Source organism: Bufo gargarizans, chromosome 4, assembly GCF_014858855.1.
Source record: "Bufo gargarizans isolate SCDJY-AF-19 chromosome 4, ASM1485885v1, whole genome shotgun sequence".
In the NCBI taxonomy this organism is placed as follows: domain Eukaryota; kingdom Metazoa; phylum Chordata; class Amphibia; order Anura; family Bufonidae; genus Bufo; species Bufo gargarizans.
Window position 1 is genome coordinate 152,010,269 of NC_058083.1, and position 15,056 is coordinate 152,025,324.

At 48.1% G+C, this 15,056-nt stretch overlaps 1 protein-coding gene across 2 annotated transcripts in view; it reads left to right on the forward strand.

The window, feature by feature from the left end:
- Nucleotides 1–148: 148 nt before the first annotated feature.
- The window catches only part of GMPS (guanine monophosphate synthase), a 47,072-nt gene continuing 32,164 nt past the window's right edge, over nt 149–15,056 (forward strand). Inside the window, exons 1-3 of one of the 2 annotated variants that reach the window (XM_044288705.1) lie at nt 149–399; nt 14,084–14,153; nt 14,245–14,426. In XM_044288705.1, the coding sequence (XP_044144640.1) occupies nt 14,145–14,153; nt 14,245–14,426 (191 nt within the window). In that variant the 5' untranslated portion in view covers nt 149–399; nt 14,084–14,144. The remainder of the gene's footprint in view (nt 400–14,083; nt 14,154–14,244; nt 14,427–15,056) is intronic. The other variant, XM_044288704.1, reaches the window with a different exon arrangement.

The following is a 15,056-nucleotide window of genomic DNA, read 5'->3' on the forward strand; positions in this document are numbered from 1 at the left end:
AGCCATGTTTAGCGAGGGCACTAACTTACCTGCCAGAGTCCCATGGGCTATGTGGACGGCGGCAGTGACAGCTGTCAGTAACGGAGCTGTAACGCTATGAACGTGTAGCGGTAACCTCATATTTTGCTTCCCTCTACTATGACTTCACCCTAATAATGCCACGAATTGGGCTGTCTCCCAAACCTAACATGGCGCCTTGAGCCTCAGAGGGAGTCTTTTTGGTTGGTGCTCTAGGGCTCCACCTGGTGGCGGATGAGCAGGAGGCGGGGAGACTGCGGATCACATATTCTTTCTACCACCATTCTATCCGGCGCCAAAGCCGAGCTCTCAGAGAGACATCCCCCAGACCCGCCGCTCAGCCCGCGGCCACTCATGGCTCTATGTAACGGAGACTCCAAGGTCAGTGGCGAACCGGGGCGGGGAGGTAAAGGGCTGTCAGATGAGGGCAGCACTGAGCGGGGGGACAGAAGCTCCCCAGCCGAGGCCTTGTATCTGGAGACGGTGTGGGGAGCACGGGCTGGAGCTGTCATGTCCCCCCGCAGCCTGCCAGGAGATCCCCACCACTAGGGCCCGGAGCGGGCTGAACCCACACGTGGGGGCCACATTGTCATGTGTCTGCCGGAGCCGCTCCGCCTCTGGGATGACCCTGATGTTGGGGATGGGTCTGCTGCAGGTTCCTACAAGTTGCGTTTTGGTAAAACTTTTCCCTTCAATGTGGTAGACTGGTGCTGAGCTCAAGCCATGTTCACACAGCGCTTTACAGGTCCCTGGCCTCCCCTTTCCCACTGCCCCCACCTGACCAGAAAATTTACCACCGTATCTCATCACAAAAAACGAGCGAGCCCAAAAGTAATACTGCCTCGCGCACACCGCCGTCTGGACTCCGTCATTTCAATGTCCGCATCCGTATGTCCAGTAGTCCGTCCTGCAAGAAAAAAACCATTGCAAACGTCCTATGCTTGTCCGTTTTGTGGTCAAGAATAGGCATTTCGATAATGGGCCCACGGCAGGTATCTATATTTCGTGGATCTGCAGCTTGCGGACCACAAATTACAGAGTCATTTGCACGAGGCCTAACGCATCCGTACTGCTTATCACGGCAATAGTTCTGAAATCGCACTAGTAAATACGCTGTTATAAGGCCTCGCGCACATTTTTTTTGCGGATAGCTCACTGACTCAATAGTTTCTATGGGACCACATGAATGGTAGAACATGTCCTATTTATGTCCGTATTGTGGACCAGATTAGTCCACTCTATGGATGGAGGTGAGTAACATGCGGCGTGGACATGGAAGGTATCCGTGTGCTGCGGACGAAAATACAGATCGGGCTGTGTACGGGAGGGCCTGTGTACACACGGCATATTACTAGGGGGTTTTATGTGCACAGTGCCGGCTAAATAAAAGAGATTTTCAGTCTCGTGCACACAGTGCTTAATATTGTTCAGTTTTTCTTCATGCTTGTGAAAACTCACTGAACGCAGTCGCAGAAAAAACGAATTGAACTTGCCTGTAAAACCATCCGTTTTTCCCTGAACAGATCCGGACAACTCGTGTGATGCTGTTCAGATGGAGCATTCTGCGCAGGCGGTAAATTGCAGCCTCCCACTGTTTTCAATGGGAGGCTGCAGTTTCCCGACAGCAACTGCAAGGTAAATAAAAAATGGAACCGAAAATAAGTCCCACTATCCCAGTACAAAAACACTTAAATCACACGTCTATACCTACGTGTAACTGAGCGGTATAAGGATCGGAAGCATCCAGCGTATAGCTCATATAGCGGTGAGATGGAGGCTTAGGGTGAGGCCTCCACCACACGAACGTGTGCGCCCCGTGGCCGTATTGCGGGCCCGCAATACACTGCCACTGTTCCGTGGGCATTCCACATCACGAATGCACACCCATTCACTTCAATGGGTCCACAAATCCAGAGATGCGGAACGGGAGCACTACGGAGTGCTTCCGAGGGGTTTCATCCCGTACTTCCGTTCCGCAAGAAGATAGAACATGTCCTATCTTTTTGCGGAACGGCCAGATTGCGGACCCATTAAAGAGGACCTTTCACCTGGATATCCTTAATCTAATTATTAGCCTACCTTATAGTGCGGCCTTCACTGATGTCTTGGCACTTATTTTTTTTTTATAAAGAACCCCCCCCGTTCGTCCGCTGTGGTCCCCGTATCTTTTGGCGCCTCATATGCTAATGAGGCAACTCGGTTATACTAGGCGTGGACTTGTATTTCTCCTGGGCGCGGTTATCTTCTCCCTGGCTGCGAGCGCATCCAATCAGAGCGCCCGCTCTTAGCCAGGGAGAAGGAGCTTAAGTTCTCGCGAGAATCGCAGCTCCATCTCCCGCGAGAACTTGAGCTCCTTCTCCCTGGCTAAGAGCGGGCGCTCTGATTGGATGCGCTCACAGCCAGGGAGAAGATAACCGCGCCCAGGAGAATTACAAGTCCACGCCTAGTATAACCGAGACGCCTCATTAGCATATGAGGCGTTAAAAGATACAGGGACCACAGCGGACAGACGGGGGGTTCTTTAGAAAAAAAAGTGCTAAGACATCAGTGGGGGCCGCACTATAAGGTAGGATAATGATTAGATTAAGGATATCCAGGTGAAAGGTCCTCTTTAAAGTGAATGGGTCCATGATCCGCTGCGGCTGCCCCACGGTCAGTGTTCGTGCGTTGTGGCCCGCTATTTGGAGGCCACTTTCCCTAGTCGTTTTCAAAGCCATTTCTTTGAGGAGTGATCTATACAGTTGGACACTTCCGATCCTTATAGCGGTCAGTTACGCGTATGTATAGACGTGTGATTTAAGTGTTTTTGTACTGGGATAGTACGACTTATTTTTGGTTCCATTTTTTATTTATCTTGCAGTTTGCCCTCCTCTGTATACTAATCCCCTGATGAGTCCTGGGATGGGACGAAACCTGTCGTTTTGGGACATGAGAGGGATATGTTATAGGGCAGTGATGGTGAACCTTTTAGAGACCGAGTGCCCAAACTGCAACCCAAAAACCACTTATTTAACGCAAAGTGCCAACACGGCAATGTAACCTGAATACTACAGTCCAGTATAGTATATCCTCCATGTACTTTATCGTTAGCTATAATAGCCTGCCTACATTCAGTGCGCTGCCTGTGCTGTTTATAGCGTGCCCTGCGCTGATGAATGGCAGGAAAAATCTAAGGCATATTGGTACACCATAGATTTTTCCAGGGTGCGGGTGCCCACGGAGAGGGCTCTGAGTGCTGCCTCTGGCACCAGTGCCATAGGTTCGCCATCACTGTTATAGGGAATAGTCTCCTTTAAGGTAAAGGTTCCTCACGGGGTCGTCCCTATCGGGGCGGGTGATCCGATTTATTGCTAGGTAGGGACGGCATAGCCCCTATCCCAACCAATGTTAGGGCATTTATGTAGGGCTATTTAGTTTTTTTTTTTTGGTCCCCAGAAGAGTTTCAGCCTTTATACAGATCCGTCACCTGTCTATTTAGGACGGTCTAAAGCTAGCCACTTACCCCAGTATATCTTCATAGAACTAGTATATATATTTTTATCTCCTAATAATATATATATTTTCACCATTCATTTGAGCTCTATGTGGGTTTAGATTTTAGTTATCAGTAAAAGTTATGTTTTAAATGTATTCAGCCAAGGTCCTTTTTCCAAAGGCATCGTTGTACCTTTGTTACATAGGACACACGTTCCTAGCAGCCCAGACATGTGGCATGGCTTCTGCTGTCCTGGCCGCACTCGTATAGTGTGACCCCCCTTGTGAGATCAGATGTGGCAGAAGAAGAGCTGACCTTAAACCAAGGGTTATCTGTGCTCAGCAGGACTTGTGCCAGCCGGCTGCCAGTACCGGGGGAGATGTCTACATTTGGAAGAGGGTGGGACCTTGCCTTTCTTTTGAGCTGAAAAATAAATAGTGAAGCACGCACACGCGTGTGCTCTTCTCTGGGAGGTGTTTGGGATTCAGAGCTGGAGCTGTACTAGTATGTAATGTATGACGTTCTCAGTCACTATGCCCATACACATCAGACTAAAGTTGATGTCGGCCATTATGAATGTTCTTCGGGTGACATGTAACAGCAGAGTGTCCTTTTAGTCCACCCATGGCACAAAGTCATCGTCTGGAAAGAAGTTGGCCATGTTTGAAATTCTCTTCCAAGTCAGACAAAAGAGATCGCACATCCTTTGCCAGCATAATGTCATTTAATCATTTTTTTTCTTCTTTTTGTAGGAAAGTTGATTAAGTATTCTTTTATATGTTTTAGTAGTGAATGTTGTAAAAAAAAAAAAAAAAACATTCATACAAATGTGTCCGATCCAGGAAACCTGCTCCATGCGGTGGCCTCTTTTCTAAGACTAAGCACTGCTCCTCTGACTTGAACTCACAGCATCAAAATAATTCATGATGATATGAGTTCCTGCCAGACCGAAGTCGTCTATACTGTACTCGCATAATGCCTTGAGTGCAGACAGGAACTCGTAGCATCCTAAATCAAAGAAATACAACCGTCACATGGAATGTGTTTCCCAGACTGAACATGCTTGTGAAATTAGCTTTGGCATTAATAAGGAAATTGCTTATCTCTGACAGGAAGGTAGGGCTCTGACCGTAATTTAGAGGCAGAGGGACACAGGTAGAAAGAAGGTAAGAGTTTTGTGATAAGATGGACTTGTATACCACAGATATAGGGAGGCAGGCTGAGGAGCATCTTACAGTTCCCTGTATTCGGCATGCAGTAGACGCTGCGGATAGATTATCCTTAGCAACTCTCTGAGACTTGCTGAGGGGACAGTTAAGAGGCCTTTTTTAAAAGGTGTACAAAATTCCCAAATAAAGTATATTACAAAAATACTTAAAGATGTTATCCCGTGATTGACGTAAAAAATTAAAATCAGACATCATATAGATTATATGACAATCAGTTTCTAACAAAGCTAGAACCAGCCCTGCACCTCATATGGATCCAGAGATCTCCCCAGTCATTGCTCCAGTTGTTCTGCTAAATCAGGGGTCAGCAACCTTCATCACTCCAGCTCCTGTGAAACTACAACTCCCAGCATGCACCCACACTGGGCTGCCCATAGAAGTGAAAGGAGGATTCTGGGAGTTGTAGTATCAGAACAGCTGGAGTGTTGGAGGCTGCTGATCCCTGTGCTAGGTTTATTTCAGGCTGGCAGCTCGGGGACAAGTCCTTTCCGCTGCAGCTTTTTCCCTGCAACTGTCAAAGTTTCTGACAGATGATATGGCTGGTGGCAGTGGAAGATTTTAACTGAGCATGTGTGACCACCCCATAGGGTGGAAAAGAACAAACAGCAGGTGGCACTGTACAGATAGTTTATTGGAGGGCCGCAGATGAGCGTGCCTGGACTTTATTGAATAGCTCACTGGCTATACAACATTTTTAATTACATGCAATTACAAAAGTATTCAGATCCAAGAGCTGGTTTGAAAAATGTAGACTATTTTTCGTGGCACAGAACCTATAAAATCACCACACGTTTATAACAAAAATTTACAATTTAGAGAACTCCCTTCTCCAATCGTTTAGAAGGTCTTCCCCTCTCTCACCATGTTGTCTGGTGATGACTTGACATCTGGCACTTATCAGTTTTCTAGACTGCATCAAGGAACGTGTTCCCTGTAATATGTTGATCAGGACCTTCCACGTAACCGGAGCACGTGACGGCTCATGTGGTCCTGTAACTAGAGTGTCTGTGGTATATCTATATTGGCCTCCGATTAATGGGGACTTGTACACTGATCAGTGGGGTGCCGGGAGGTGAACCCCCACCAGTCTGATAGTGACCACCTGTTGTAAAGATGGACAATCAATATAAAAGTCCTATACAGGGGAAACTTGGAAAATTCGAATATCGTGCAAAGTTCAGTAATGCAACCTAAAAGGTGAAACTAACATATGAGATAGACTCATTACATGCAAAGTAGGGCTGCAGCTAACGATTATTTGAATAATCGATTAGTTGTCGATTGTTTCATCGATTATTCGGGGAAAAACACCAAAATGACAAAAAAAAGGGGTTTATGTGATTTTACCTGAAAAATTATGTTAAAAGGCCATATTAAAACAAATTGTGAATGGGGGGATCTATGGATGACACTGTTATGGGGGGATCCTGTGGGTGGCACTGTTATGGGGGGATCCTGTGGGTGGCACTGTTATGGGGAGGATCTGTGGGTGGCACTGTTATGGGGGGATCTGTGGGTGGCACTGTTATGGGGGGATCTGTGGGTGGCACTGTTATGGGGGGATCTGTGGGTGGCACTGTTATGGGGGGATCTGTGGGTGGCACTGTTATGGGGGGATCTGTGGGTGGCACTGTTATGGGGGGATCTGTGGGTGGCACTGTTATGGGGGTGATCTGTGGGTGGCACTGTTATGGGGGGGATCTGTGGGTGGCACTGTTATGGGGGGGATCTGTGGGTGGCACTGTTATGGGGGGATCTGTGGGTGGCACTGTTATGGGGGGATCTGTGGGTGGCACTGTTATGGGGGGGATCTGTGGGTGGCACTGTTATGGGGGGGGATCTGTGGGTGGCACTGTTATGGGGGGGGATCTGTGGGTGGCACTGTTATGGGGGGGGATCTGTGGGTGGCACTGTTATGGGGGGGGATCTGTGGGTGGCACTGTTATGGGGGGGATCTGTGGGTGGCACTGTTATGGGGGGGATCTGTGGGTGGCACTGTTATGGGGGGGGATCTGTGGGTGGCACTGTTATGGGGGGGGATCTGTGGGTGGCACTGTTATGGGGGGGGATCTGTGGGTGGCACTGTTATGGGGGGGGATCTGTGGGTGGCACTGTTATGGGGGGGGATCTGTGGGTGGCACTGTTATGGGGGGGGATCTGTGGGTGGCACTGTTATGGGGGGGGGTCTGTGGGTGGCACTGTTATGGGGGGGGGATCTGTGGGTGGCACTGTTATGGGGGGGGGATCTGTGGGTGGCACTGTTATGGGGGGGGGGATCTGTGGGTGGCACTGTTATGGGGGGATCTGTGGGTGGCACTGTTATGGGGGGGATCTGTGGGTGGCACTGTTATGGGGGGGGATCTGTGGGTGGCACTGTTATGGGGGGGGGATCTGTGGGTGGCACTGTTATGGGGGGGGGATCTGTGGGTGGCACTGTTATGGGGGGGGATCTGTGGGTGGCACTGTTATGGGGGGGGGATCTGTGGGTGGCACTGTTATGGGGGGGGGATCTGTGGGTGGCACTGTTATGGGGGGGGGATCTGTGGGTGGCACTGTTATGGGGGGGGGATCTGTGGGTGGCACTGTTATGGGGGGGGGATCTGTGGGTGGCACTGTTATGGGGGGGGGATCTGTGGGTGGCACTGTTATGGGGGGGGGATCTGTGGGTGGCACTGTTATGGGGGGGGGATCTGTGGGTGGCACTGTTATGGGGGGGGGATCTGTGGGTGGCACTGTTATGGGGGGGGGGATCTGTGGGTGGCACTGTTATGGGGGGGGGGATCTGTGGGTGGCACTGTTATGGGGGGGGGATCTGTGGGTGGCACTGTTATGGGGGGGGATCTGTGGGTGGCACTGTTATGGGGGGGGATCTGTGGGTGGCACTGTTATGGGGGGGATCTGTGGGTGGCACTGTTATGGGGGGGATCTGTGGGTGGCACTGTTATGGGGGGGATCTGTGGGTGGCACGGTTATGGGGGGGGGGATCTGTGGGTGGCACTGTTATGGGGGGGGGATCTGTGGGTGGCACTGTTATGGGGGGGGGATCTGTGGGTGGCACTGTTATGGGGGGGGGATCTGTGGGTGGCACTGTTATGGGGGGGGGATCTGTGGGTGGCACTGTTATGGGGGGGGGATCTGTGGGTGGCACTGTTATGGGGGGGGATCTGTGGGTGGCACTGTTATGGGGGGGGATCTATGGGTGGCACTGTTATGGGGGGGATCTGTGGGTGGCACTGTTATGGGGGGGATCTGTGGGTGGCACTGTTATGGGGGGGGATCTGTGGGTGGCACGGTTATGGGGGGGGATCTGTGGGTGGCACGGTTATGGGGGGGGATCTGTGGGTGGCACGGTTATGGGGGGGGGATCTGTGGGTGGCACTGTTATGGGGGGGGGATCTGTGGGTGGCACTGTTATGGGGGGGGATCTGTGGGTGGCACGGTTATGGGGGGGGATCTGTGGGTGGCACGGTTATGGGGGGGGGATCTGTGGGTGGCACGGTTATGGGGGGGGGATCTGTGGGTGGCACTGTTATGGGGGGGGGGGGATCTGTGGGTGGCACTATATAGCATCTTATGCTATATGTGTCATCCACAGATCCCCCCTCCCCATAGCAGCCCTTGCCCCGCCGCTCACAGCAGTAGACAAAACTTTTACTTTAAATCACTGCATCTTCTTTTACCTTACAATGAAGCCTCATTAACAGGCAGAGCAGGCGGCGGCGTAACGTCACTTACTCACGTGACTCGCATGCGCCGCCTACTTTATGAATGAAGCAGGCGGAGCATGCGCGTCACGTCAGTAAGTGATGTTACGCCGCCGCCACCTCTGCCTGTTACTGGAGCTTCATTGTAAGGTAAAAGAAGATGCAGTGATTTAAAGGTCAAGGACCCGCAGGCATAGAGCCTGACCGCCTGCATAGCAACGAATCGGCCGATTATTTGATAACGGGATTCGTTGACAACGAATCCCATTATCGATTATAATCGATAACGTCGATTAATCGTTGCAGCCCTAATGCAAAGCAAGATATTTCAAGCCTTTATTTGGTATAATTTGGATGGTTATGGCTTACAGCTTATGAAAGCCCAGAGTCACAATCTCAGGTCCCCTTTGCTCAGGGGGTATGGATTAATTAGCTGACTAGAGTGTGACACTTTGAGCCTAGAATATTGAAACTTTTTACAATATTCAAATTTTAAGTTGGATTACTGAAATAAATGAACTTTTGCATGATATTCAAATTTTTTGAGTTTCACCTGTATGTCATAGTCAATCCATAACATCCAAGTAGAAGCTCAGAAAAGGCCATCTGCTTGCTATACATTTTGGGTAGTGTTTCTCTTACATGTGCACTATGTGGCGCATTTAATCCTTTTACATTTTTTATTTTTTTTGTTGGAATGGGCTCTGTATGAACAGCCATTGACCGTCCAGTGATGAACCTACACTTTAGGCCTGTTTCACTTACGGCAGAGAACAGGCTGCCAGAGCTCTCCGCAGCCGACATTGCCAGACGTTATTAGTATGCCCCCCGGCCCCATTTTCTATAATGGGGTCCGGCGAAGATCTGCCCACTACCCAGCAAATATACTGGGATTTGGCCAGACAGAAAAATGTTGCATGCAGCAGTATTTGTCCGGCCAAAATCCCGACATATTTGCCAGGTAGCGTCCTAATCTCTGCTGGACCTCATTATAGACAATGGGGCTGGCGGGCACTCCGATAATGTCGGATCCAGAGAGCTCCAGCAGCCTGTTCTCTGCCAGATCTCCTGCTGCAAATGTGATCTCTGTGGCGACATGCTATTTGTCAGCCACATGTCGGCATTTGAAAGAGAGGCTTTGGAGAGAATTTATCACGAGGGGAATATCGGACATCAGTTTTGCTTTAGGCCTCGTTCACACGTACCTCGATTTTCACAGACCGCGGTGGTCCGTGAAAATCCACGTATGTGTGAATGAGGCCTTAGTCTGTGTTGCCATACTTTATGCCACATTTATCAAATGTCATATCATATGTTTGATAAATTTGTCTTAAGGCAGATTTTTGCTAAGATGATCGCTAACAAGCGTTCGTATGAACGCTCATTCGTGATCATCTGGCAGTGTAATACTGCTGCCGATTACCAGGTGAACCAGCAATGTTCATTGTGTAATCGGGATCTTTAAACATGTTAAAAAATCCTGATTTGCCTGCGGCAGATCGCATTGTGTAATAGGCGCACTGCTGCCGGCAAACACTGAGACAGTATAGGGACGAGCGATGCATTACCGAGGAGGAGATAGCTGCGTGTAATAGGAGTGGTCTCCTCCTCCAGTGAGCAGGTGATGACTAGAGGGAACTCTTCCCTCCTGACAATTGTCTGCTCTATCTGCCCCTGTAATAGGGTCCTTATACTTGGTGGTTATCCAAACACTAAAGTATGCCGGTGACTGAGTAAAATCAATGATTCTTTATTTCTTCATTAAAAAAATGTATAAACAAGTAATCCTCCATCATAAAATCGTGTTTCAACCATAAGACAGGTCTTCTTCATGGATTCATAGTATAACGATCTACAAAATACCGTCGTATACATACCTTCTCCCCGGCACTAGCAGCTAGGGAGGCTTGCCCCTGTTGCGGCCTGCTTTAACCTGCACCCCTTTCGCTGGATGTTTTGGTCCACGCGACGGGGAGATCCAGCGGCGGACGTGCAGGGATCTGCGGGTGCCAGGGAGCAGGTAAGTATAATGTATACAAGGGGCCTGGACATTGGGGGGGTATCTTTTAGACTTTGGATAACTCCTTTAGGCTACATTCACACGACCGTATATGTTTTGCAGTCCGCAAAACACTTATCAAAAAATACGAATGACGTCCTTTTGGCATCCATATTGCATAAATTTTTTTTTTTTGCGCATCTATTGTAACAATGCCTGTCCACGGACAAGAATAGGACATGGGCTATATTTTTTTGCGGGGCTTCAGAACAGACATATGGATGCCGACCCATTGAAATGAATGGGTACTCATCCAATCCGCAAAAAAAAAAAAAAAAATCGGTACAGACACGGAAACAAAATATGTACGTGTGCTTGTAGCATTAAACCTAGACAAGTTACTCCAGTTTTCATACTCCACCCACCGAACGGAGTGAGATTCTGACTTTTTATAAAAGTCCACCAAAGGATAGGGAGCCAGTAGGATACACATATATCAAGAGTCAATACTCATACTCATGTATACAACACAATACTCATGTATACAACACAATACTCATGTATACAATCATCATATAGTGCAAAAAAAAGGAGTAATTATGCCTATGGTAACTACCTGGGGTGACCCCCGGACGAAGGTTCACCAAAACGCGCGTCGGGACTGGCGTCATCCCGGAGGAAGCACTATATGGGTAATGGTCTGACTTTATTGTGGTTATGATATAGTTTTTTTGCACTCTATGGGCCAGATTTATCAGCTCACTCCACTTTCACATATGGCTAAAGTCAGTTTTAGCCAAGTCAGATTTATGATCGGCCCTTTAAGACTTTAATAAATGTGGTTCGACGGTAGCAGTTTCTGTCAGTAAGCATCTTTACGAAAAAGTCGCATGTTCTATTAAAAAGTCTCATAAGATGAGCATGGTCCTCACTGGAGTGAAATTGCACAATTTTTGCGACTTTTTAAATAGTCGCAATAGTAAATCTGTCTAGAGCTTAATTTACATAAGAAAACACGCCCACTTTCAGAAAACTGGCGAGCATAGTGCAGAGCAGAAAAAAGTCGCTAATTTTTGCGCAATTTTAGTGATTGCGCAAAAATTAGCGACTTTTTCACTCCATTATTCTGACTTGAGCTAATGATAAATCTGGCCCAATGTCTTTTATGTGGATAATTCAACGCAGTCAATACCTCTGTGTCTTCCTCCTGTGGACGCCACCTTTCCTGCACCTGTTTACAAAAGTCTCAGTAAGAAGTCTGGAGGGAAGCTCATTACCATAGCTGACCACTCCCACTTTCCCACCAGTATTTCTAAACTGGAGGGGTGAAAAAAATGCAAAAAGTTGCAAAGTTTTTGTTCAATTGAGCCCAAAAAGTCACAAGAGCCCCATTTTGCGACTTTTTGAAAGCAGAATTGTGGAGTGGAGGCATTCTAAATCAGGCCCGTGGAAATCTGCAATATATCTGTCACAGTTGGGGTTTTTTGCTTGCCTTTTGCGGACACGTGACATGCGGCATAGCAGTGTAGTGTAGACACGCGCACCTGATAATTACTTTCTCCTCCCCAGCGATCAGCACGTACCCCCTCATATGCACAAGCTCTCCAGGGTGATATGCAGACAGCTCTGTGAAGAAAAATTCTTAGAGGAAAAGGTTTTTATGGGCAGCGAGGACCGCTTTGATACACAGGACATTGTCAAGAGTTTTCAAAAGCAGCGGTCGTCTATAGCAACCAGTCACATTGCTGCTGTCATTTTCCACAGGACCTCTGAATAATGGAGTCTGGTTGCTATGGGCAACTGCACCACTTAAGCCTTGCACAGTTTTGATACATCCCTCCCTGTGTCCTAATTTAGTCCCCGAACTTTGAGATTTATCAAAACTGCCTTTGGTGCCCATAGCAACCAATCATATTGCTCCTTTCATTGTTCAAAGGAGCTCTGAAAAATGAAAGGCAGAATCTGATTGGTTGCTATGGGCAACTAAATCAGTCCTTGATAAATCTCCTCCATCCAGCTCATGTATAGCAGCCAATGAAATCTCTTCTTTCATTTTCAAACTTGCTCTGGTAAAACAAAAGCTGTAATCTAATTGGTTGCCATAGGCTATAGCTTTTATGCGTGAGGCTTAAGTTAGACTGTTTTTGTGCTTTACCCTCTTCATTACTTTTTGTGGTGACAGATATAAGCTCCTTAAACGATTACGTGACTCAAATCACACAGACGCTGGTCATACACTTGAGATGTCGGCCACGCAGGAGCACGTCTGTCTTAGCTAAGAGTGCACTGTTTATTTCCCTTGGAAGAGGGACTTAAAGGGGTATTCCAGAAATTTGATCTTGATAACCGATCCTCAGGATAGACCATTAATGTCTGAATCTCTGCACAACTGCTCACTTCTGTGGGTCTAGCGCTGTAGTAACCGACTCCATCCACTACACTACAGATGGAGCTGTGTAGTCCTGGAGCTACTCCAGAACAGCTGATTGGGGTGTTTGACTCCCAACGATCAGATATTGATGGCTTATCCCGAGGAAAGGTCACGGATACTACATCCTGGAATACTTCTTAAGGCTCCATTCAGACATCCGCAAGTTGGGTCCGCATAATTGCGGAACGGGTGCGGGCTGTTTCATTTTCAATAGGGAAGGAAAAGATGTGGACAGCACACAGTGTGCTGTCCGCATCCGCATTTCCGGTCTGCGGCTCCGACAAAAAATAGAACATGTCCCATTTTTGTCCGCAGCTGCGGACAAGAATAAGCATTTCTATTGGGGTGCCAGCGGATCCGCAAAACACTGCGGACGTGTGAATGAACCCTTAAAGGGATTGTCCCATCTCACACATTGGTGGCATAGCGCTAGGATTTGCCAAAAATGTCAAAGGTGGGACCCCCACTGATCTCTAGAACGCGGCCACCCTCCTTTCGCTACTATGGAAGTGCTGAAAATATACAAGTGCTGGCTCGTCTATTTCCAGAACTCCCATAGAAGTGAATGGAGAGCGCGCCGCGCATGCACCATGCCCTCTCATTCGCTTTGGGGGGCCAAGTTCTAGGGGTCCCACCTTTTAACATTGTTAGCAAATCTTAGCACTATGCCACCAATGTGTGACGTGGGCCATCCCTTTAAGTGACTGGCACACATTGCATGCACAGCTTGTATGGACACCTTTAGACTAGGCATACATAGGGCACAACTACACTGCACCATGTGTTGCGCGACAATTTTTAGAATGATAGTCTATGGTGTCGCGCTGCGAATCCATCTTGGATGGCTTTTTTGCTACTGTCGTGTTGCAGTGCGACACCATAGACTATCGTTATAAAAATTGTCGCGTGACAAATGTCGTGTAGCCCTAGCCTTAGTCACTTCATGTCTGAACGAATGACTTGACTTATTGAATATGGAAATCTTGTGATTCTTAGCTGTGAAATTTAATAAAGCAGGACGGACGGATAATAAAGTTAGTAAATGTGTGCCGTTGTCATGCCCTCACATGGTTCCCCTTCCTGCCAAAATATCTGAACTGCTTTTAATGAAATTTATCCACGCTACAACATGTCCTTCACGGTTTCTTCATTCATCTGCGCCTTCACATGTCTGGTGGTCACGTGTCTGTTCAAACAGTCTGCATTATGTTTCTTCATGTCGTCCAGTTCACTGCCAGTCTTCCTACCAACTGAGAGGTGGCCCTTTCCTAAATAACCCTAGACTGTCATGGCCAAGGTAAAGCAAATTGTGTTTACTGTTTGGAGGAATTGTGACCCCTTTTGACGACGTTGAGTTATCTTAATGCCTGTGTATTTGATTTATTTAGGTTGCCAAGTCTGGAACTGACGTAAAGGATGGCCAGCATCGCTACGAGGGGTCCGTGGTGATTCTTGATGCTGGCGCTCAGTATGGGAAGGTTATCGACCGCCGGGTGCGAGAGTTCTTTGTGCAGTCTGAAATCTATCCACTGGAGACGCCAGCGTTTGCTATCCGGGAGCAGGGCTTCAGGTACGGGCCTCTGGGTGCTCTGTGACCACCTCCGATGTGTCGCTGCTATCTGTAATGCCGGGTGGTTTTCTCACAGCCTTGGAAGTGTTTTGCAGGATGCCAGTGTAATCTCTTTCACACGGTCTTTATGGGAGGATTAAAGTGACAGGACAATTACTCGGCAGAATATTGTTGGAAGCATTCACTTTACATCTAAAGAGCAGTGATTTTAGATTGCAAGGATTCAGGAAAACTGTTCACTCCTGTGCCAGTTTATGATAGAATATGTTCACGTGTTGCGGTTGTGGTGTGGGTTCGCCACCTGGGTTTTGCAGGTGGAAAGTCCCCAGTCTATTATACCAAATTTTATCCACGCACTGTGGAATAAATGTGTGCAACTTGACCTGCAGCAAGGATTTCAAATCTGCAGCATGTCGCTTGCATGGCTAACGGTCATTATTTGCAAAGTGTAGAGCGAAATCCATAACTCATGCAGATTGTGTTGAGGATTTTGCAGTGACTTAGTGGCAGATTTTTATTGAATTGATTTATTCACCTCCCCCCCCACGTGGACGTACCTTTCATGCAGTAAGGGCTCATGCACACGACCGTATGTATTTTGCGGTCCACAAAACACAGATCCGCAAAAAA